This window comes from Typopeltis vanoorti, chromosome 13 (genome assembly GCF_054136105.1).
Source record: "Typopeltis vanoorti isolate ZY-2024b chromosome 13, IOZ_Tvanoo_1.0, whole genome shotgun sequence".
NCBI classification, from domain to species: Eukaryota; Metazoa; Arthropoda; class Arachnida; order Uropygi; family Thelyphonidae; genus Typopeltis; species Typopeltis vanoorti.
Genome location: NC_143561.1, coordinates 120,625,419 through 120,651,893, shown reverse-complemented (window position 1 = coordinate 120,651,893; position 26,475 = coordinate 120,625,419). Strand labels below are relative to the sequence as shown.

General features: G+C 35.0%; 1 protein-coding gene across 4 annotated transcripts in view; it reads right to left on the bottom strand.

Annotated features, from left to right (window-relative positions):
• LOC150100504 (uncharacterized) overlaps positions 1–23,189 on the bottom strand; it is a 102,291-nt gene extending 79,102 nt beyond the window's left edge. For 2 of the 4 annotated variants that reach the window (XR_016549240.1, XM_090402562.1), the window contains exon 1: positions 22,021–23,189. Coding sequence is in view for 1 of the 4 variants with exons in the window: in XM_090402562.1 (XP_090258688.1) it covers positions 22,021–22,924 (904 nt within the window). In the remaining 3 variants the exon portion in view is untranslated. Of the gene's footprint in view, positions 1–3,824; positions 3,981–22,020 lie in introns of those variants that run through there. The other 2 variants (XR_016549242.1, XR_016549241.1) reach the window with 1 other exon arrangement.
• Between the last annotated feature and the right edge of the window lie 3,286 nt (positions 23,190–26,475).

The following is a 26,475-nucleotide window of genomic DNA, read 5'->3' as shown; positions in this document are numbered from 1 at the left end:
GACATCCCTGGAACAGTCAACATCACATCCGAATCTGACAGCTATCATTACCTCTTCCTTGGCAAATATGCTGTTGGATTTTAGCAGATCCAACCCACAAAGTTCTACTATCAGATTTCTAAAGGACACACAAGCCATTATTTCAGCGCTCACTAATGAACAATAACAAAGTAAAACCAGAATCTCTAGAGATCACTGCGTGGAACGCGAACGGCCTGAGGAGTAAGATTTTAGAACTTCAAAATTTCGTCCAAAGACATCAGCCAGAAGTCCTTTTACTAAATGAGACGCACCTAAGACCTTCAGACAACCCCAAAATTTGTGGATATCAACTGTACAGAGCTGATAGACTGTCCCACAGAGGAGGAGGCACGGCAATTTTCATTAAAAATTTCATCTCTCATCACTCCATAAACATCCCTCCTACCACCAACCTCGAGGTCACCGGCATTGAGATTCTCACGAGTTCTGTCGGCAAATTAAAAATCTTCGCAGAATATCATCCACCACATAAATCATGTGGTGGATGATATGCTGTTCTCGGATTTGAACGCCTTATTCGATAGTGGAGAGCCTATCATTGTGCAGGTGATTTAAATGCCAAGCATTCAACCTGGAATAGCCGTTCCACCAACAAAAATGGACAGATACTACAAAACTATGCTGGTTGCAACAATCTTCCTGTCATAGGTCCCAGTCATCCCACCCATCACAACACTTATGGTCGGGCTGATGTGTTGGACATAGCCATATTGCAGCACATCAGACTCCAATACAATTTAATGACGATTAACGATCTCGTCAGACCATAACCCACCACGATTAAAATTGGGAAACCTTGAAAAATTATCCCCCCCCCCTCTCACTCATTCATTCCTTTGGATAAGCTCTCCAAAGTACTTCCAAAATATATTGGTCCTGTTCCCATCATTAAATCAAAAAAGGAAATTGAAATAGCTGTTAAAAATTTAACAGAACAGATTAAAGCAGCTTGTGCAGCAGTTACTACCTCTGCAACTACCCGCAAGTCCAACCACTTACCAGAAGATATTATGAATCTGATTAGAGAGAAAAATAAGGCAAGAAAAATATATCACAACACCACGGCGCCGCAAGACAAACGGATCTCGAACAGGTTCAACTCTGCAGTGAGAGATGCCCCTGCAGCCCATAGAACTCAACTCTGGGAAAATAAACTAACCCCCATCTCTACTGATAACCACTCCATATGGAATCTCATCCGAAAGATTAAAAACAGAAATAAACCTCTTCCCCCCCTCCAAACAGATTCAGGTCTGATCCACACGTATGCTGATAAAGCTGAAGCAATAGCAAATCATCTTGAAAAACAATGTAAACCTGCATACGATCACCTCGATTTTAACCATATATACAAGATCCACCGTAATGTCAGATATTCACTCAATGCTGCCCTCACATATTCCACTCAAATTGCACCCACCTCACCTGCTGAAATATATGCTATTATTAAGAAGTTCAAGAACTAAAAGGCTACTGGACCCGATGGTATCTCTAACAAAGTAATAAAGCTTCTACAACGTAGAGCTATTGTCCATCTGACAAATATAATTAACTCCATCCTTCAGTACAAACATTTACCTTCCTACTGGAAACTGGCAGACATAATACCGATCCATAAACCTGGAAAAGATCACAGATTACCTCAAAATTACAGACCAATCAGCCTCATCTCTAATCTCGGCAAAATTGCCGAGTAGGTAATTCTTACCAGACTTCAAGATTCAGTACTCCGATTATATATCCTGGCTGAGGAGCAGTTTGGCTTCCGACAGTCGCATTGCACCACGTAGCAAATACACAGATTGGTGGAACACATTATCACGGGTTTTAACTGGCGTCAATGCACTTGGGCTGTTTTCCTTGACATAGCCAGTGCATTTGACAAGGTTTGGCATTATGGTTTGCTATACAAACTGATATTATCTGGTGTACCAATCGGAATCATTCATCTTATAAAGGCATACCTCTACGATAGGCGCATACATGTCAGGATGTGTGGGATAGTCTCGACACAAAAACGCATCTTGGCTGGCGTTCCACAAGGATCCTTACTAGCACCAATCCTATTCTCTTTATACTTGTATGATATACCACACAACCCATTATCTTCAATTAAAGTTCCCTGTACGCTGATGAAACTTGGATATTAGCCAGATCTTTAAAGCTTCACCTAGCCATCAAGAAACTGCAAGAAAACCTTCTGCTAATTGTACAATCTTGGTGTAATACTGGACAGAAAACTGACTTTCTTCTCCCATATCAAGACTCTCTGTGTAAGCACATCAAAATTCATAGCCCAGCTCTATCCGCTAATTAACAGAAACAGTAAACTGAGCACCAGAATCAAACTTCTCATATAGAAACTGATGGTTCGTCCAATACTCACCTACGCTTCACCATCCTGGAGTCATACTTATACTTCAAATTCTAATATTCTCAAATTACAACGTATCCAGAATAAATGTCTCAGATTGATCCTGGGCGCCCTATGGTTCATCCGAACTGTCCAGCTACATCTTGGACACAATTGTCTCCTATATTTACACTTTCATGCAGACTATAACAATCAAATTCTTCTCAAAAGCATCTGTGCACCCTAACAAACTGATCCAACTGGCTGCAGATTATGACGCAATGGATTATTTCAAACATAAAAGACCTAAAGCCATCCTAAACTTCAACACTGAGGACTAATCTCCTAGCACACTCAGGGCCAGCAATTAGCTCATAAACTTTCTGCACTCACAGTTTCTCTCAAGATAACGAGGAATATGAAAAGCTTTTGCTTCACCCCTTTTGTCAGTAAAGTTGATAGTTGATGCATTATTCCCAAGGTAAAAAAAACTTATATATATATATAATCATAATTGATACATAAATATATATTTATGTATCAATTATGTGCGGCAATTTTTACCTGTAATTTCCAGTTTGTTTAGATACTTCAATGTTTATTACTATTCTTTTCCTTTAAGAATACCTGAGGAAGACTGTTATAAGCCGAAACTAGTCGTATTATTCTAATTAAAATCTTTATAAGTTATCTCGGTTTTTAGTCATTAAATCTCTGTTTTTAATATATATATCTATCTATCTATATATATATATATATATATATATATGTATGTATATATATATATATATATATATATATATATATATATATATATATATATATATATATATATATATATATATATATATATATATATATATATATATATATATATATGTATGTATGTATATATATATATATATCCCTAAAACATATAATTTTAATGTTTAAAATATAATGAATCATTCGGATTGAAATTTTAATAGTTTCGACATGTTTACTCTGAACAAATACACCACTATGGCGCGTGCACGTCGCGCACGCACGCACGCACACACACACACACACACACACACACACACACACACACACACACACACACACACACACACACACAGTGTAAATATTTTCAAGGCAAGATACAATAGTTATTTGTGTTTGGTCTATATACTAATACTACCTACTAAACTGTATCCTTATTGTACAAGTGAACACTTGTTTAGTTTTACTGAAAAGTTCCTGAATTTTGTTAAAACTTGTCACATAAGACATTTATATATGGTACATTATTAATGATTTTTAACTGTGAGAAATCTCATGTAATAAAGAAAAACTTACTTCTTCTTTCGAAAGAAAATTTAGGTTATTCTTTATCGTGTAGATACTTTTTTCTAGATATTTATTCATGTATATTGATACAAATATTCCACTGTTTCTATCAACTTACCATAATCCTCAAAATTTCAATCCTTAAAAGTTCAATTTTTCCTATGAAAACTTCATCAAAACACCACTGTTCGTATGTTTATTTGCTCTTTCAGAGTAAATAAACTTATTAAATACGACAAATAAATAACAAAATTTACATTGCTAAACGGAAATATTGCTCACGTAATTCACGCACAACACTTGATCAAAGTAATGATGCTAATGCCGTCTTTGGGCAAACCAGAACAAATCACAAAACAATATAGGGCAATAATAAGTCTGTGTTAAACTGAACAAATAATAATAATAATAATAATAATAATAATAATAATAATAATAATAATAATAATAATGTTATTTTGTATTTTGAAAAGGGACGTAATAAAATTAATATTTTCAGATAGATCATTTTTTTAAGTTGCAACTCATGAAGCGTTCTTGACGTCACACAATCATATCAGTATTATTTTATTATTTTTTTTTATCCTCCTAGAAATCAAACATGGTTCATTCGATCGCATGGCTAAATGATGACAATACAAAAAATATGTAACAATAGATAAATAAATACAAACGGGAAATAGTAAAAAAAAGTGTGTGTGTGTGTGTGTGTGTGTGCGCGCGCGCGCGTTCCCGAACACAGACAATTAGCAACACACATCAATCAATAGTCGAAGGAAAATTAACAGAAAATACCTGCATTTGAATTCTCATCATGAGTTGAAGAACCTTTATGAGAGTTCTGTCAAGTGAAGCTGAGGAAGTTTGTTTTCTCATCTCAGAAAACTCACTTCTTCCATGAGCAAACTACCTCAATAACATATGCACAAAAGACAGAAATATGTATCACACAAATGGAATGGAGTTGAATGAAGTAGAATAGCCTCCTGCATTGAGTTACCAGCCTTACTGGGAGTTATCATTATTATCTTTTATTTTGTTTGTTATTCACCCAGTAACTCCTTTTATTCAGTATTAAAGGATGAGTGGCAGGTTTTAGCTCATTACAAGCGGCGTTTGCTCTTATAAAAAAAAAGCGGAATTTTTCTCTGGGAAACTCAGGTTTTTCGTCTCATAAACTAAAATAAAACGACCGTCGAACCCACACTATTTTCAGATATTAAAAATAATGTGTTAGGGCTAGGGACCACGAGATGGCAGCACTTGTTAGCCGTCTCTTCTCTGTATACCGATTAAATTAGTGATAGCCTTGCGCCAGCTATCTGTCATTGGCTACCAGTGGAGATTGAACTGCCCACTCAGTCTCCAAAAGTTAACTAGGGCTAATACGGCCTCGCCTACTCCCTATAGGGGATTAAAAGGCATTAGCTGATTTTTTTCTTTTTTTGAACTTTTGGTGAGTGAGGGGAAGTCATCTCTATCCATAATCAATCAATGATAGCTGATACAAGCTATCATTGATATTAATGGCCTCTGATGAAGAGAATAAGACAGACTACTGTTGTCATGTTGTGGTCCTAAACGTAATGGATAATGCTATAGTCCGAAACAGTATGGGGTGTACGGTTGATTTACTTAAATTGCAGGAATAATCCCGAATTTCCAGGACAAAAACCCTACTTACCCGTGGCAGGCAGGGATCGACTAACTCAGAACCCATAGAAGAAAGGTTTAGAAAAAATCCTCTAGGACTAGAAACTCGTTGTCATCGTCTATCCAGGTTCTAGGCCAAGTGACCTGTTCTGGACTCAATCAATCTTCTTCTTGGTCTTCCCTTTCTTGTTCCTCTAGGATTATATGTTAAGATATTTTTTTGGTAATCTTTCTCTCTACATTCTTGCTATATGATCTAATCAGTTTTTCCTATATTTCAGCATTGAGTCTGTTATGGGATTATTTCGCTATCTCTTTTTTTTTTATCTAATAGGATGGGTTTTTTTGTTTTCCTGAGGAATTTTATTTCTGCTGCCTGAATTCTCTGTATATCTCTTTCTCTGAAGGCCCAGATCTCACTTCCATATAATAGTGTATATTTCGTTATTGTTTTGTAGACTCTAAGGCTTGTGTGTTTCTGTATGTAGTTAGGTTTAAAGGTTCTGTTAATTACTCCAGTGATTTTTATAAAGTTTATCATCTTAAAATCAATATCTATTTCATTTATGTAAGATAGTTTACAGTTTAGGTATTTAAAAGTATTAACTTGTTTTCAATTATTTTATATTATTTATTACAATTTTACTTCTGACAGGGTTATTTCCGTGAAAAAATATGACTATAGTTTTCTCCTGACTAAACCTTCACAGGTAAGCACAGTAATAAGATTTTTTAATAAATAAATATTTCGTCCTAAGTATCATAGGACATCGTCAGCACAGTTAATTCAAACAATACTAGGAATCACATACAGTTGCGGTGCATGCTTACAATGGAATCCCTCTATGCATGCAGTAGGGTGTTATAGAATTAAATTAAAATATATCTGGGAAAGAAAATGTTACATTAAATGGAATAACATATATAAAATTATTTTGCACAATTTAGGATGACAATTTCCTAGACTTTAGGGATAGTAAGAACATCATTACAATTCAAATTGGATCTGTGACATAAGGCTTCAGCACTTTCTTTATATAAACGTTTAGGTTTATATAAAGATCTATGTAGAAGTTTGGTCTTCTTCCAATGGATCCAATGGTTTGGGTTATCAATTCCGTGTTTTGAGAGGCCAGATTTCTGCGCTTTGATACAATGAATATGGTCTTGATGTTCCGAGATGGTTTGCTAATGGATCTACTTGTCTGTCCATAGTAGGACAATTTACAGGAACATGGGACCTCGAACACACCAGCTAGCATCAGAGGCGAGAGTTTGTCTTTAGGAGAAGGTAACCAATTGCAGATCAGGTTGATTAGTTTGTAGGTGGCAGCAAATTTATATATCTTCATAATTTTTGAAAGACGTTCCGAAATGCCTTTGACATTAGGTATGGTAATCCTGCGGGCTTGTTCTTGTCTAGGTTGATATGTGGGGAAATGATTAATGATTTTTTAGTTTGTATGGCTGTATATTTGATTGTTTCCAATTCTAGGTTTAAAGATTCTTTGGAGGAGAGCAGAATCTGTGTGTTCTATGATGAGCCGAAGGATTGTGAATGTAGCGACCTGAAAATGTCGGCTTGCGATAGACAGAAGAGTATATAGAACTATCTTCTTTTCTTTGGATGTATACGTCCAAGAAGGAGATACCCCGCGGAGATTCTTTTTCGAGCGTGAATTTGATGCGAGGATGAAGAAAGTTGATTTTATCCAGAAACAAGTGTAGTTCTTGTTCCTGTGGTTATGTGTGCATGTTTAGTCATGAATGCAACAAAATTTCTGCAGTTCGTCTTCAGTCTTTCCAAAGATGATCTGATCATCAGCAAAAATAGTGTCTATTTCTTTATGTCGATTAATTTGGGAGCCACATGTATTTACTTCTCTCCATTTTTTGATAATATTGTCCATATATATATGTTAAATACATATATTTAACATATATATAACATATATAGAAGACAGATCTAATTATGAAATTAAGAACAGAATTAAAAAAGCAAACGCAGCATTTTTTCCAAATATACCACATATTAGGAAATAGAAATCTGAACAAGCAGTTGTAAGACTCCTCAAGACAATGATCTGGAGCATGGAGACATGGATGTGAGTCCTGGACGATCAATAAGGAGATGAGTGACCGACTGAATGCATTTGAAATGTGGTGCTTTAGAAAACTGGATCATATCAGCTGGACTGAAAGAGTGAGCAATGATGAGGTTCTTAAAGGATTTAAAATGAAAAGAGACAATATGGCTAATATCCAAAGAAGAAAAATGGCGTTTGCAGGACATTTGATGAGGAGTTCTGGAGAGTCCCAGAATAGTATTGCAGGGGATGGTACAAGGAAGGAGAGGAAGACCCGACTGCAATGGAAAAACATCAAAGATTGGATGGCCAAGAGTCTTACAGAATCAAGAGATAGAGAGGCATGGAAGCGGACTGTCCATCAGCTGTAACCCTCTTAAAGAGGAGGCGACAATTAGATTAGTTATGTTAAATAATAGGGTGATAAAGTACGGCCTTGACGGACTCTTCAATTTATTGGTTTCCAAGTAGATATGGTATCATTTTGCTTTATTGCTATTTCATTATTATGGTATATGTTCAATAGACCAGTATTGTATAGTTGGTTTGGAATGTGACATTCCTTTGGAGTTTCCCTTAGTTTATTTTTCTCACAATTTTTTCAAATGCTTTTATATAATCAATTAAAGCTGTGTGTTTCAAAATTGTATGGTCTATGTTTTTCTATAATTATTTTTAAATTAAAAGCTGAGTCTATTCATTATCTTCCCTTACGAAATCCGTTCGATTATTCTCCCAGCTGTGATTCTATGTAGAATATTAATTTGTTAACATTTTTGCATAAATCTTATAACCTGTATTGAGGAGGCTGATGCTACGATAGTTATTGCAATCTGTTTTTAGTCATTTGTTTGTAAATTGAGATCACTAGAGTTCTACCCCAGCTTTTTGTGGATTATCCCTCTTTGTATATTTGGTTTATAAGTTTTAGAAATCTGATATTAAATTCTTTACCTGAAAATGTAATAAGTTCTGTTTGTATTATCTTCTCCTGGTGACTTGCCTATTCTGCTTTGTTTGAGGGTGTTTTGTCATTTTTCTTATGTGAACTCATCTATATTATTGATGTTATATTTCGGAGAGGATTCTTGTATCAAGAAGTTATCATGCCATAGCTTCTGGAAATACTCCTGCGATTCTGGTTCGATTATATCGATTTTGTTCTTTCTTTTAAATCATTATTCATTTGTTTGAGGATTCTAGAAAGCGACTAGAAACTGCACTGTACAAAATAAAGTAAATTCAAATCATCCAACATTAATGATACTCTACCACGCACTGGCGCCGTACCGACAACATCGCATTTAAAGGGAAAAAAATACAAGGTTTACTTGCAAACTAAATAACTCAATCACACACCCGTATAAAACAAAAACTACAATGAGTTATAATACGATTTTATTTACGAGGATGATTAATGAAACGTGAGAAACGCAAACAAAACCAGAAATTTTTAACACTAGATACATCACCTTAATACCAAAAGTTTCCGATCTGGAAAAACTGAAGGATGTAAAAAATGGAGAGGTATAACGTTATTAAATTCAGATTATAAAATAATTTCAAAAATTATCGCAAACAGAATACAGACTTCTACAGAAGCTTCAATCACCTGCTCAAACATACGCAGTAACAGGAAGAAATATAACAGACACCATATAACACATCTGAGATGTGTATATGAGTATTGCACGCCCACACTTCGTAGAGCCGACCTTGGCTTTGTGCCAAGAATAATGAATTCATGCTGAAGGGGAGAAAGAAATAAAAGATGCATGAATTGGCCACCAACACGCGAGGTCACGTGCTTTATACATAAATTTTCCAACTGTTGTACAAGCAAAATAGTTACCACTCTAAGAACTAGAGTTTCCATGAAAGAAAAGCTAATTTTCCGACGTACAATAATAAACACTCATTCCACGAAACACATTGATTCCCCTAATATCGGAATGGATTCTCCTTCTTTTGACATGTGCAAAAGTGTCGAAGGGTCTCGCTTCTGTGGGCTTACAGTACTATCAATTGACCAATAAGCCATGCACATTACTAACTCTAGAGTTAGTAATCATGATGTACTCATGACTAATTCTAGAGTTATAGTCATGAGTACATATTCGAAGAAAAAAGGAAATAGATTTGGGGGTAAACTTTAAGAGATAGTTAATTTAATTTAATTTTATTTTATTATTTTTTTTTTTAGAGAAAGGTGCCCCTTCCTCTATTGTCGTCTTCGTATTAGCAATTGAACCATCAAGTTGGCCTACTTAAAGCAATAAACACAAATGAATCAATTCATTTGTGTTTATTGATAATCAATTCGAAGAACTAATATTCACCAGTGTGGTGACACCTGTAACCCCATCGGGTGAGTCCCAGGTGGCGAATCAGGGAATGCTGGTCATAGTTTACTATGAAGGGTAGGAGGGAAATAATATACCCCTCGCAAACCAACGGGATAGCACTTTTCTCATAGGCCGGTCTGTGGGCCTCAAAGGTGGCAGTCCCACCACCACCACTCAGATACTGAAGGCTAATCCCCTACACACCTTAAAACTTTACACATTAAAAGAAACAACAGAGATAGCTGAACTGCCTAAATGGTTAAAGTACATGAGATACGAAACATGGAACATTAAAAGTTTACAGGGTAAAGAAAACGAATGATGATGTTTGTGTGACTGTTGAAGAATTTTTTCTCCGTTGAAATCATCTCAAGTGCATTTAACCTATCCTGATTCATAGTGCTCCTCAAATGTTTTTATTCTCTTTAATGTTGAAAAACAGCGTTCAGGCTCTGATGTAGTCACAGGAATTGTCAATAGCATTTTTATCAATACAGTAATTTCACTAAGAACACAATCAAAATTATTTTGTGTTATAAATTTTAACAAGTCAATTAATTTACAATAATCATGCATGTCGGGTCTACTGTAGAATACTCTAAGTTCAGTTTCAAGTTTTTCTTTGTTGATCATGGGATATGCTTTTAGCGGTCAATTTTATTTCTTCTGTAGGCAATTTATTCTTCAATTTAGCTAATTTATCCTTGTTAAATAAATAAATAAAAAAAAATAAATAAAATAAGTAAGACGGAGTAAACACGATAAGCACTACGAACACTACTACTGGCACAAACTGCATATAAACAACAGTGGAACTGCGTGACAGGACAGTGCCGCATTACGCTAATAGCTCGCATCTCACTATGACGTGCATGTGCTTGCGCGCGTAGCAATATGGCACTGTGGTAAACACAGTGCTGCTAGCGTCCTCCTAAGTGCTACAAGATGAATTTTTATTATTTTTTATATAAAATAAGAGAATTGTATAGGATTGTTGATAATAAAATTAAATATCAATAAATAAATCAGCTAACCCCCTTTTTATTCCCATATAGGGAGTAGGCGAGGCCGTTTAGCCCTATCTAACTTTTGGAGACTGAGTGGGCAGTTCAATCTCCACTGGTAGCTAATCAGAGATAGCTGGATCAAGGCTATCACTAATTAAGTGGCACGCACTGAAGAGAATGGCTCAGCAAGTGCCGCCATCCCGTGGTCCCTAACACAATATATTTAATGTCTGAAATAATGTGGGTTCTACGGTCAATTTTCTTTAGTTTACGGGACGAAAGACCTGCTTGCCCGTGCTAGAAAGTGACTAACTCAGGAGCCGGTCGAAAAAAGGCTTAGAAAAATTTCCTCTAGTCGACGACTAGATTCCAAACAAAGAAGTCTTCCTTCATGCGGTCAAGCGTCGTGGTGTGCAAGCACCACATCCACTGAGTTACACAGGCTCTTATATATATATATATATATATATATATATATATTAATTAATAAATATATTTATATATAAATTAATAAATATATTTATATATCGAGAAAAATTGGGGGTGCTGCAGTTCCGCTGTGCCTATGCATGAGCAGCACCTGGCAACTAATACATGAAAGGTTGACAATCGCTATAGATTTTAAATCAGATAACCAAGTATTTACTGTAATGGTTGCATATGATTCAAATTATAATGCTAATAAAGAAATTAAAGCTGAATTATTTGAACTCTTACGAAAAACAACTGAAGAAGTTCAAGGGCATATTATACTGCTAGGAGACCTTAACGACCAGGTAGGGCGTTACGGTAGATGAAGAAACAAAACAAGTGTTGGGATCACAAGGAGAAATAACCCGGAATAATAACGGAGAAAGAATAATTAATCTTTGCCATATGAATAATTTAGTAATAGCGAATACTATGTTCAAGTATAAAGAATGAAAAATCTATAATTGACTATGTCATTATAAGCAGATCCTACTGAAAGTATACAAAAAACGCAAGTCTATAGATCCTGAAATAGGCAGTGACCACTACCTATTAGTATTGGAAACAACCCATAAAATAAAAGTTGAAAAATGTAGAAAAAGTAGCAAGGGAATAAATGTTAAGATAAAAAACTACAAACTAAAAAAAGAAGAAACAGTCATTGAGTATAAAAGCAAAATAGAAGAGTAGATGAAAGAAGTAGAAAAAGATTTACGAAGACCAAAACGTAGAAAGCCTATGGCACAGGTTCAAAACACTACTTCTAGAAACAAGAAATTTGTGGTATATCAATAAACAGAAGAAATATAAAACACCTTGGTGGACTGAAGAACTAAATGAAGAAATTAAAAAGAAAAAGCAATTGTGGAAGATAGATACAGCATCAAAGTTGTAGATCGATAGAGAGCTATACAACAATCACAGAAATAAAGTTAAAACCTTAGTGAAAGAAAAGCAAAGAAAGTGCTGGGAAGACTTCGGACATACTGTAAAACAAAAGTTAAAAAAAAAACCAAAAACTCTTTTATCACGATTTAAGAAGAATGAGGTCAGAGAAAGAATAAAGTTTATCAAAACAAAAATAAAGATGGAAAGTTACTTACAAATCCCGAAGACATTATTGAAAGTTGGAAACAGTACCACTAGAAGTTATTGGAAGATGCAGGATACGAAAGGAAAAAAAATAGAAATTTAAGAGCAAGACAAAACAGAAGATCAAAGTGAGGAAATTCAGGAAAATGAATTGGCCAAATCAGCAGACCACGACTAAATAACACCAGAAATGGTAAAGAATTTAGGAAAGAAAGCCATAAAAGTTCTATTACATCTATTCAATGACATATGGAAAGAGAAAATTATTCCCAAAGACTGGAAAGTAGCAATAATAATCTCTACATTTAAGAAAGGGGATAACCGCAAATTTGAAACCATAGAGGGATTTCGCTTTTAAGCGTTTCAGGAAAATTGTACGCGCGTATTTTAGAACAAAGACTTAGGAATCAAAGAGAGAGAGGAGAGAGAGGATACATTGGACAAAATGCAATATGGTTTTCGAGAAAATAGAAGTACACAGGATCTTATTCTTCAGTTTTAGACAGATATCAGAGAAAACATTGGAATATGGAAGAGAACTACATGCATGTTTCACAGATTTCGAAAAGGCCTTTAATCGAGTTCTTCCTTTTCTTTAACATGGCAAATATTAAAGAAAAAGAATACCAGATAACTTAATAGCGGCCATACAAAGCCTCTATAAAAGCAATTAAAACTTATGTAAGAACTTGTAATAATAGATCAAAGGAATTTGAAACAAATGCAGGAGCGAGGAAAGGCTGTATCCTTGGCCCTCTTCTTTTCATTATAGTAATGGATCCATCTAGGATACAGGAAACTGAAAGAAACCAGAATTTCACATATGGCTTTTGCAGATAGTGCTTCTAGCAAATGCAGCCAAAGATTTGCAGTATAGCATCAACATTTGGTATGAAGAAACAAAGAAAAGGAATATGACCGTAAATATAAATAAAACTAAAACAATGATCACATATAGAAACCAATCAAAACAAAATAAAAATAGAGAATCATGAACTGGGATCATGTGTACAAGAAGATAGTAGACTAGACACAGAAATAAACAGGATAACCGCTGGAACAAAGCTATTCTATGCAATGAAACGCCCATTCTTAGATAAGAAAGAAGTTACCCAGAATACCAAAATGGCAGTGTATAGTTCAGTGTTTGTACCAACATTAACATATACATAGTTGCGAGTCTTGGTGTTTGACAAGAGGAAATGCAAATAAACTACAAACAATCGAAATGAAATATCTCAGGCAAATGGTGCAAAAAACAAGATTGGATCGAATAAGAAACCAAACTACAAGAGACATTCTTCAAGTTGCATCTCTGAACCAATTCATAACAAAAGCCCAAATGAGATGGTTTGGACATCTTACTCGAATAGAAGTAGGAAGAATAGCAAAAACTATATATGAAAGCCAGAAAACAGGAACGAGAAACATAGGCAGGCCCAGGAAAGGTTGGCAAAAGGAAATTAAAGAAAAATTAGGAAAGAAGAAATTTAACTGAAAAAAAGCAAAAGAACAAGCCTTGGAGAGGACAGCATGGAAATCTCTTTGGCAAAATCTCGACGCTTGAAAGCATAAGAGATCATAGATGAAGAAGAACTAATATTCATGGTGAAAGTGAAACAAACCTGTTAGCTTACGCCGATAAGAATACTTACCTTAGAATTTGAAAAATCCATGCAGGAAACAAGGAGAATATTGGATTTCTTAGGAAAGGCCTCAGCTCTTAAATTAAACCTCACAAAATCTTACTATATGATAATTGGCAACTGAAACCTAAAATACCAGCAAGAATGACTGGAAAAAATTATCAGGTGTTGGGAATCAAAATTAGAGGTTTGGATGCTTAGGTAGATTAGTGGAAAAAGTTGTATGGAACAATATCAAAATAAATAAATAAATAATAAGCAATATGCGAAGAAGACATCTTTCTGGGTAAAGCAAAACCAGAATTTATAATATGTACTTAAGCCTCTCGACTGTGGTGCAAAATACATAACATCCCATACCATGGACAATGGGTAGAAAATTCATAGGCTGTTTGTGACATACATATGGGGTCCACAATATGAACCACCAATGCGCCGTACAGCACTCTTCCACGAAACAGAAGTTGGAGGTCAAAGCCTAATCAATATACACTTGAAAACACTGATGACCAGAGCCATAATCACAGCGAAAGCACATAAGTCATACCACGGGTATGCAATTCCCTTTCTACAAAAATGTATTCCTGACAGTCATCACTCTCTTCTTGCGATTAAACGAAGGCCACCTGTTCATTGAAATGGCTGAGGGGTACCGGTTTGTAGAAGAAAATTGCAAAATAGAAAATTTATTAAATACTACATCACGAGCAATATATTTACTTTTCGAGATCATTCCAATGTCAGTTTTCGACAATGTATTCCGACTTCTAATAAGTCCATTCCAGTGTCAGCCGGTGAAAATTTTAAGTGGGAGGTGCTGCATATACAAAATAATATTTTTTTCCTAATCAGTAACGAATTTATTAATAAATAAATTTACATATTAAAAAATTGCTTTACTAAAAATATTTCGCCCTCACCACGAGCACACACCAATAATAAGTCTCTTATCTCACAGAAATAACGCGTGCGTGCATACAATTTATCTGTAAGCGACACTGCCCAAACGAGCAGTAGGATTCACTTAAGTGCAATGACAAATGCAAACGAATATCGGCGAGTCTAGCTGCAATTGGCCGAACGCGATAATTCCAACACTGCGTTAGATCGCAATACATTTGTTTCGTGTAACGATAATTGAAAAAATATAATTATTTTCATATTTTCAACAGTGACACTCATAATTCAGCCTTGTATCTATAATAATAAATGTTATTTTAACAGAATAAAATAAGATTTACAAAAAACAGTTCACCCTCACTACGAATTCGCACCAATAATCTTTCGTATCCCACAGAGATAAGGTGCGTAAGCACAGTACAGTAACGAGGGTATGAAGCACCTATGGCACGTGTCTAACTTGCCACAGGCGCTTCATATCCTCCCTAACCCAAAAATGACAAAAATTTTGACAAATTTAAATGTAACAACTTAAATTTTACTAAATGCAATATGTTAAATACTTACTATTAACCCCATCAAAATGAGTTGCAGAATTTGTGTCTAAAGCGGCGTATTGCCGAAATTTAAAAACACAATATAAAATAGCGGACTTTTATATCTATTTATCTATTTTTATTATTTACATTGCTTACGTTTTGCGTCCCAAATCTAGTTGCGCCCGTGGCGGGCGCCTCTTTCGCCACTGCATAAGCATACAATTTATCTGTATCTGTAGCGACACTGCTCAAACGAGCAGTGTCGGATCCACTTGTTATATGCAATGGCATATCGGCGAGTCGAGCTGCAATTGGCCGAACGTGATAATTCCGACACTCAGTAGATCGCAGTGCATTTGTTTCGCAATCTAAAGGTTTAATCGAACAATTCCAATTATTACCTATTCAATCAATGTCGAAACATAAGCTGTAACCTTTAACATGTTGTACTGCATTTATATAATGTTGTAAGCATTGTTATTATTTATAAACACAAACAAAATTTAATTTTTTTTTAATTTTTTCCCTTGGGGGTGCTGCAGTATTGCAGTGCTTATGTACAAGCCGCTAGTGTTCCATTCTATAAAACGTTTTTCTTTAGTGCATTATGCATGTTTGCCGATGCAAAATGAGGATTGTGGCAAAAGGCATACTGTTGGCTGGTCCTACAACCTGATACTTTTGTACAGAACCAGAAACATTTTACATTATTTATTGTAAAAAAGCAGAAGAAACCTGAAATGTTGTGAAACAATGAGATTCTAATAATAAATGAAAATGTACTATTGTGCCTAAATGAGAAGCTAATTAGGATACAAATAATCATAATTATTTTAACTCTGTATACAATTTGGTCATACAGGTATGACTATATGTATAAAAGAAAAGACAGTGAAAACATTCTGACAGTTGCATCAATACCTTCAAGATGCAATGAGGAACGCTGTCCTTTTGAAAACGATCAATGTGGAAAAACGGCAGTCCTATCAAACTAAGTCAACCATAGCTGAACAGGAGGAACTTTTTTATTTGTATGTTTATGAGCGAGCGAGAGAGAGTGTGTGTATGTGTCTAAGAAGAATCATCAAAATCAGTTCATAAAATTTCTGGAAGGAACTTTATGAACTCTTTTTAAATTCGACCATAGGATCCACACTATTTTACATCATAACATAACATAACCTTTTAGGGTTAGGTACCAAGAGATGGCAGCACTTGTTTGCCAGTCTCTTCATCGTTTACCGCTTATATAATTAAGGATAGTCTTAATTTAATCTTAATCTTTAGGCCAGCTATAACTTATTGATAATCGGTGGATACTGAATTTCCAACTCAATCTCCAAAAGCTAGACGTTAAAAGTGCTCGTCTCCTCGCTATAAGAAAATAGGTGTTTTTTTTTTTTTTTTACTTATATTAATACATTTCTTACATAAGCAACATAAAATCTTTCCATCTAAGAGAGGGATCTGGAAAATTTTGATAACATATAGAACAAAAATGATATTCAAGCAGTTATGAAGGTTATTAAGTTCTTATATTCTTGTATGTTCTTTCTTGTGGTTATATCAGTTGCTTTAATATCATTTTTGTTCTAGGTGTTTATCAGAACTTTCCAGACTCCCCCCCCCACCCCTTCGTACTATTCAGAGACCTGAAAGAAAAGACATCAGCATTTGAAGTAAGAGCTGAGATGGAAACGTTTATTGACAAAATTGAAATGAAACAAAACGAGTACTTATTTACCTGCAACTGTTGAAGAATTATTGTGTAGTTTAATAATTTTCTGACATATTCGCAATTTAGGTTTTAGGTTGTTGAATTTTATAATATAGTAATGGAATCCACACAAGAATGGGCTCATCCTTTTCAACAATTAATTCTATGTCCTGGACAGCACTAAAATAACTTTAGAATGGGAAAATGTCATCACTAGCTTGACAACTATAAATTCAGGTAATGGACCAAGATAATTGATTTAACGTATTTCTACTATATGAAAAGTTACACTAAAGCAGTGTTTCTCAACGTTTTTTTGAATCATGCCACACCTCAACGATTTTGATGCTCCCCCTAGCATAATAGTCAGCCAAGTTCTGAAAAAAGTATAATATAAATATGTATAAATATATATATACATTTTGAAATTGCCTCCTGTGGGGCGTACGCCCCACGTTGAGAAACACTGCACTAAAGGAAATGGCTTTTTGGATTTGGAACGATCATAAGAATTCTGCCGATATTTTCATAAACATTTCTTTTAAAAATATGGAAACCATTACTGAATTTATTTGAAACGGACTGGTCCATTGCTTCAGCAGAAAGTTTTCTCTTCAGTAATTTATTATGGAGCAACATCCACTACATACTGACAATAAAATCAACGATAATTCTAAAAATCTAACTTCAAAGGAATGAACTGCGATGATTTTCTCCAGTTTGGGAGTAATGAAAAAAAAAAAAAAAAAAAGGTATGAAAAAGATGAATACTTTTGAAGTGTATGAGACAAGAACACCCCAGCCTCATCAGCCACTGCAGCAAAATACCAAGAAACGGAATCTTTTTCTTGAAATGTCATGAATTTTGATATCGTTTGGGACTTCAGAGACACTTATGTATTTTTACTTAAAATTTCATTTTTTAATGCATTTTTTTATTGACTGTTTACCAATTTAATCTTTCATCGAGAGTGGTGAGCGTGGAGACAAGTGAACATATTTAAGGAGCGGTATGATAAAGTGTGTAACAGTAGAGCCGTAAGGAGTCTTTTGCTTCCATGATAGTTTTAAAAATAATAATTGCTATTACTTAATTAGCTGCTACTACAAAACACACAACTATTTTATATTATTAAAATATCGTAATAGGTGAAAAAGCGTACATTTTTAATAATTTTTTTTTTTTTTAATTATAGGCTCCTAAGATGTAGGTTCATTCCTTCACAATATGTGGAACTGCGTATCGGTCATTTTCATTTTGCCGTAGTTTTGCAACAAATTTTGGTATCGAACTCATCTAATCAGTTGTATCTGTTTATATAATTCTTTAAGTTTATATAAACTATCTTAGGCACACGTTTGTACTGCGTACTTTGCTACACAGCGCCGCACGTAGGACTTTATTTTCAATTTGTTGTTAGCGGTGAAATGTCCTTAGTCAATTTCGGAATAGTCGATTGGAATTTGAGGAGTAAAGATTAGGAATTTTTTTTTTATCTTTTGATTTAACGTTAATTATTTCATTGCTTCTTTAAAGCATTTATTTGAATTTTTAATTTATATATGTTAAAAAAGCATAAAGATAAAATAAATCCAATAGTTTTTCAAGATAGATAGGGGGAACTCTTTTAGCCTGAACTTTAGGAAACTGGATTAGTAGATGATTTCCATCCTTCATCGCATTGTCAGACAACATTCACCATTTCGTGTTCCTATTTCTAACAATCATTATTGTGTCATACAGTCTATTTCCTTCACATCTGTGGAGTTGAAGCTCGACTTACATGCAGGTAAAAACTACGTACCTGTATCAAACCGCAATTAATCCGTTAATAGACTGAAAAAACGCCATAGAAAAAGTTCCTGTAGCCAGTGACCAGAAAAAATATGTCATGAAACTATCATGAAGCTAGGTAGACACTCAACATAAAGACAGGGTTCTTTTTGTTGTGTTCTACGTGTACTCATTTCTTACGGAGAAAGTAGGCACAATCACAAAGTTTGGGCGATCAGTCATTCCAATGAGTGACAAAAAATATTAAGCTCAACTTACAAATTTTCTCCGGATTTAAATGAATATGAGGGGGACTCATTAATTTATATGTTACCGAACGAATGCTATCATCCGATAAAGAGAACAATGGTCAATAATGGTGAAAATTTTTCATGTAATGAAATGAGCAGTATGCCACCAAGAAAAAGATAAAATGATCAAACACTCGCGTGTAGTGTCTTAAAATGTTTCTTTGTATTTTGAAAGGAAGTAAAACGAGTGCAAGAGCATAGAAATACTCCATTATAAAGAAATTTTAATTTCTTCGTGAGAAAATGACGCAAGGAAACAATTTTTATCACCATTCACAGAGGAAGGATAAAAAGTGAATACTAATTTCGTTCTGCTGTTATCGAAATCGTTAAGATCACAGAAGCAACCGAATCGTGGATTTGAGACCTTACACTTCGGACAGAACCATATTTGTATGAACATGTGTGAGAAATATATTTTATCTCTAAGGCAAAGATGTGTTTTATTTCCTTGAAAAAGTGAAGCTACTGTTTGAAGGCGATACAAAAATCTAGTGTAAGGCCACTATCCCATAAACAAAATTATATTACTACTACTTGAATGCTGTGAAACTCAACAACACAGAAATGCATGACGATATTACTAACACAACATAGCTAAGGTAATAAGCACAGCTGTAGACAGCGATTCATTGAAAAAAAAAAAAAAAATCTCTACGCGAAACGTAGAGATTTTTTTTTTCGACGAGAATCTGACGAGAATATATTCATTTCTTGACATTGAAATGAAATTCTAAACAGATACGAGAATTCTGTATATACATTCGAAACTAGTTCCTCATTGGGGGTGAAAAAAATCAGTAACCAGACGGTCAAACTCCAAAGAGTTTGATTTCATTCCATTAAACTTTAATTCAAGCGTAATAGTTTTTTTAATTAAAATATAAAATCGTTTATATTTTTAATGTTATTAAATTAAGACAAAACTTCAGATAAAAGTGCGGTAGTCAGTATATCACCATCTTCGAAAAAAGCCGTGTGTGTGTGTGTTTGAAAGTTTGTAAAATTTACAGGTATCTGAAAATAAAGTAAAATTAATAAATTACCCATATATATACGTAACCATATGCATTGACCAACATTGAGTAATAGAAAAATAATGATTAAAAGAATGGCGCGACTCTCATTAAAGGGAAAAAATAGTCAGAAATATTAAAGATAACTAATTCTTAAAGTTCCAGATTCGCGGTCAGCGTCCATTTCTCACTTTTATACTATTCAACACCGACTTGGCTGCATCACCCAGTGCCTGAGAAGTCGGCAAAGGCTGAAAAGTTGGTCACTGGGTGATCAAGTCAGTATTGAATAGTATAAAGGTATAATGTACAGTAAAATGACTGTCCTGATTCAGCAAGTGATTCACTGCTCTTCTTTCGACAATAATTCACCATTTATAGTAAGTTTATAAATTTGTAAGTGAATCATTTGACGAGGTAGATGCAAAATTACAGTTTAAGAGAAGCCAAAATTTAATATAGGAAATAATTCACGTTTTTCTTGAAATGCCAACGGACTGCCTAAAATTGATATCACATATAAAATGCGGTTTTGATAAGACAGAACATGTTGCAAGTATAATTATTATACGAGAATATATTCGTTTCTAAAGATAAACAGCCCAAGTTTTACCAGCGGTAAAACTTGGGGGTAATCCTTAGTGGTAATTCTAACCGGCAATATCTGGAGTTGCATGTGACTGAATTAGTGAGATGAGATTCAACTAAGGCAATATGGGATGTGGCTTTTTAGAAAGGTTTATCGGAACGAGGGGGGGGGTTATGAAATCCTGTTTTATACCCAGAATCGAACCGGCTTTATGTTATTGACGAAAACTGGAGCACAAGAATGAGTAGGAAGGTACATGACACCTTTCTACTTCCTCTCTTTCTGCATATAATGCACGGAGTTATTAACTGGGGTTCTTGGATTAGGTTTGTTCCATTCCCACTCAAAGACATCTCGAACATATGTCTCTTCAGTATACAATGGCAATCAGGAAATTTATAGAGAAACATATCTCCCGAGACAGATCCAGGAAAGGATGATTATAACACCAAAATCTGAATTTTCAGTTAAATAACAAAATTACTAAATATATATATATATTACTTGGATTTATGTATGAAGTAACATTATGAATAAAGTAACAACGAAAACTGTTTTGAACGAAATAATCAAATCCAGTATAGCATTCCTTTAACAACACTACTAAAGTAATTATTTCTTTCAACATTAACTAATGGTAAATAAACACGACAAAAATGGTATTCGTAAACAAAACGACATTTGGTTTGAGTGGTTGAGAAGAAGCAACCAAGATGAAGACGAGTGTGCTATGCATGCAGGTTACTTAATTCAAACTCATTTGGTCTGTTTTATTGAAGAAACTAAAGTTTCTATAAGGGGATTCTGATCGCCCCCATCAGAGACCTGTCGGCTCATCCTTCGTCTGAATGTTGGCTTAAAATAAAAAGAAAGGCGCTTGACGAGTGATGGTTTCGTTAGATTTGTTTAACTCTGCCAACAAGTTTCGAATGTCTTCGTAACTTTCTATCTGTTCACTGTAAAAAAGTATCAGAAGAATAATCTTTCGTGTGTGTGTGTATATATGTATATATATATATATATACACACACACACACACATATACTGAGTTACAGTAAAAAGCCGAACATTTCCGATGCTCGTCTACGGGATTTATCGTTGTTTGTTACTGAAAGGCACAAATGAAAATAACAACAACGACAGTGGCATAAAAGACGTAGAACAAACCTTTTCGATGCATACACGAAGATGTAATCACTTCACTGTTCCAAGTACCTGTCATTGGAATTTCCACCACTGCAATATTTCCCGACGCGAATGCTAATGGAAACATACAGCGCGTGTTGGTACAGTTCACTAAACTTTCATTGAGAGCAAAAGATGTTCTTTCCATGCGAAACTCGAGAAAGATCTCGTTTGGTAAAATGTCCAGAAACGTATCACTGGAGAAGAAGAAGTAATAATAATCAGAATGGGCGATTCGATAGCTGACTTTGTTGCTTCGATATTCGGCCAGCTGCGATTGCATGGACGACGTACACCTGTAACTAGCCGGCAGAGCAACGGAAGTCTGCGCATGCCGACAAAAAAATAAACTATCCGTTTCGTTTGAAATTACACCCTGGCTACTTGATATTGAAGATGTTTTATCGTCGGACTCCATCCCTGACTCGTCGCTATCGTTCTCTTCCTCCTCCTTAAGTTTCACGTGGTATTCCGAAAGGCAGTGGTTGAGATTTTGTTTGCTTCTAATAATGATTAACGAAGCTCCAGGAAGGCGGGAACACATTGTGACTGCTATAGAAGAACCTTTAAGAAAATAAAAACGCCAATATTTCACAGCTTTATTCCTTAACTGAAAGCTATGCAGAAAGCTCGTGGTGCGGACAGATCTTTCATCGATCTTCGGCTCGAATCGGAAAAGAAAGGCATTAAAGGAAGAATTCATTTGAATTTCTTGTCCCTCGCACCATACCGTTGATATTCTGCTTGTTATTGGTAGCATATCTGTGGAAGATACTTGCAACTGATGTTTCCTGTACACAGTAAACTTGAGAATAAGAGGAACGGCAAATAAAATGAGGGCAGTGAATATAGCCACAATGGTTACTAAAAGTTGACTCCGCGCCATTGAAACTACTAAACTACCTCCGGGAAAAACAGGCACAATTTATTGATAAACAGCGTCACAAGCAATAAAAGATTTTCATATCACTTTGCAGATAACAATTTCGGACAATTTCCTGAAATACTTTAAAAAATGCATTAATCACACAAAATAAAAGCGCATGCTATAGTTTAGTTTACTTATCCACCTAGAAACTAAATACCGTCTCGAGAATTGACGTTAGCGAAGAAACTACAGCAGACTGCCACTTACACTCTAGCCACATGCATCTTCAAGGTCTTATCGTGAATCTTCATCGCTAATGGCAGAATGGGGCAAAGGTTAACCCTTCGAACGCCTTGACATTTCTTCTGACCAAGCAAAGCAAACGCCCTTTCATTCTACTCAAAAGAAGTATTACAGAGATCGCGAATACGGTTATTTCCAAGTTTTCAAATTCAGAGAAAAAAATAAAACATGAACTATACCTATTATGCAGTATTCACTATAAGTATTACTTACATATTAGAAGAATTATACTTGTTTCCTATCGGAGTATTGCAACATTTTTATAATATTTAAATGTATCTTTTTTTTTTTTTTATTCGACAAAGCCAGAAAGAAAAAAAAAAGGGGGGGTGGCTTCTAACAACTCCTTTTTTCTCTTCTCATTAGCTAATTTTAGGTATGTTTATTAAAGAGATAACTTTTCAATAGGACCGACCTCGTATGAACCCATACAATCTAGGTCTTCAAAATTATAAATGTTTCATTGAATGCTATATGCAATTCCATTTCTGTATACATTTCAAATCATTATATTTTAAACCTGGTGTTTTATTTGATTATATTTTGGCTTGCAGAATCCTATTACAGTGGGTGTTTCCTGTTTACTTACCGGTCTGCTTTGACTTCGAGTCCTACTGGATATGGATATTGGTAAATGTCATTGCTCAACGTCAAACCACCACTGCTTGTTGGAGACCAGAAGTGACTTGAAAAACTCCAATGTTTCGTCTAATCATTGGTTCACTCATCCGATGTTCTAATGTAACATTTCGCGGGTGGGATTTCACATTAAAAAAAAAACTGCTCTTGATCCCCGCATTAGTAATTATGTTGGGAAATCATATTATTTTCTGCTGTTGTTTGGTAATTATTCCTTGCAAGCTTGTATTTCAATATATAAATAGGGCATAACCAAAATGTTTTAGTTAACATTATTTGTTGCTGATTTTATTAACTAATAGTGACACAGACTATTAGCAAATTCAGCTGGTAGAAAGATCTCCCATTGCCTAAGAAATGGTAATAAATTCTTTGAAACTAAAAAGAAACATTTTCTGACGCATGCATTAAATGGTCGTTATGATAATCTAACACGATTAGCTAGTTAACTGAAATTACTAGTAACGAAAGCTATATAACTGAGAGAACTCCTCCACATAAGCAAAGCAAAGAATCGACTAGGATTTTTGATCTAATGTCCGGTTCTTTTTTCTTGTGGTGCACCCGCCATTACTTGTTCACTCGAAAATGTTGACAAACAAGGAATTAGGTTTCAATTTGGGGCAATTTGCTGCAATTCCACGCTTATTCTTTTAATTTTACATGATGTGAAATACTAAGCTGAAATTACACCATCAAAAACTGAATAGTGAAATTCTAAAGACATCAATGCTCACAATGAGATTCAAACTCGCTATACATAATAACAAGAATATTGTTATAACCGAAGCAGATAAAGATAATGCTGGTGTTATAATGAACCAAACAAAATATGACAAAAAAAAATGCATATCTTCTACAAGATCATAATCTCATGATCTAAAACACCATATATTCAAACCTGAAAACCCTTACCAATTGTTGATAAGTCATACAACTAACTTCTTAGTCAATCGCCACTTCTTCAAGCTCTAACCCCCCCCCCCCTCACCAATAATTGCCGTTTGCCCCATCAGAAATCTGGTTCCGCCACTGCAACGACTACCCTCAATTACAAAAAGTTATACATCCAAAAAAAAAAAAAAAAAATCTAACTAATATCAGCATTATTATGCATTAATTACGTGTATTTATTCTGATTTCTATTCATATTTCCTTGGGCGCTTCACATTTCCAAAGGTGGGATTTTCTTTTCTCTACCTTACCTATTTAGCAATACATTAATGGATAGGTATTTGTGCATTAACTCAAGTATAACAAAATAATGACTCTCTTTGCCCAGTTCTTTTGAGAATACCAGAAAAAGAAATGGCTTGACAATCCGGACAATATTCATTTAGTTGTAAAAAACGAAACTGCTTGAAGAGCAATAAACAGTAACCAAACGGATGTCAAAAGAAAAATACATATCCAACTCGTTCAAGGGAAAGACAAATAATACAAAACATATACTGTACTTTCATTTAAACAAGATCAAGGGCTTCTGCGATGTGATACAGATTCTTAAGAGAAAGTAGAAAACCCAGATACTGGTCCAAAATATGATAACAACCATGATATTATTTAGGTACAGGTAATATTACATGATCATGACTTATGGTCAACTATTATTACTTTCGGTTTTAAACAAACATGGAACAGAACTGAACAACGGGAAGGGGGAGAAACAAAATATTATTTTCTGAAATGCATTTATATTAACTACCCACTATAAAATATTGAGAGAAAATAAGAGAAAAAATTGTAAGTGATGTATGTAGTACTTGGAGGTGTCGCATAATAATAACACACACAACTTGGAAAGAAGTCAACAGACATCCCTATGGGGAAGGTGCATGTGTGATGTAACGAGTCAGGTGTTTGTAACCGGTATAAATTGAAGGAATATGACGATGTCACGTTGCAGGCCATTCTGCTCGGCAATTGTTGACAAATCGGTTCATCCAAGGTCAAGTGCTACCCGCAGTGAACGACACACTATACTCACTAAACATGACCATAAAGTGCTACGAAGGATATGTAAAAACCGCCCTGCGTTGGATGCCACATTCCGGGCGCTGAATGAAACACGAATCTGAAAAAAAAAAAAAAAAAAAAAAAGGGGCTCACAACATGTTTCTATGGTAGGACCGCAATATGCAAGCTTCATATTACCCGAACCAACATGCTGCATCGTCTTCAGGGATGCAGAGTATACAGCGGGACGTGGAAACTTGTGTTATGAAGCGACGAATCACGCTACACCCACTACCGAGCAGATGAGTGGGTGTGGGTATGGCGAATGCTCATGAATATCTCTTACCAGAGTGCATAGCCCCAATTATGAAATTCGAAAATGGTGGTGATAGTATGGTCCTGTTTTTCCTGGTTTGATCTCGGACCTGTTTGTGGTACAATGAACATTGAATTCCAAGATATCTGAACATTCTGGACAATGCAATGCTTCTAGTTTGTGGCGTTCTTACGGAACTACTGTCTCTTTCAGCATGACGATGCACTGTGTCATAAGGCTGCGTGATTTGTGGTCATGAACATCACCACACTTGTTGGCTTCCACAGAGCCCTGTCTCAACCCTACTGAACATCTGTGGGATGAACTGGAGTGTTGGGTGAGGTCAAGAGACATC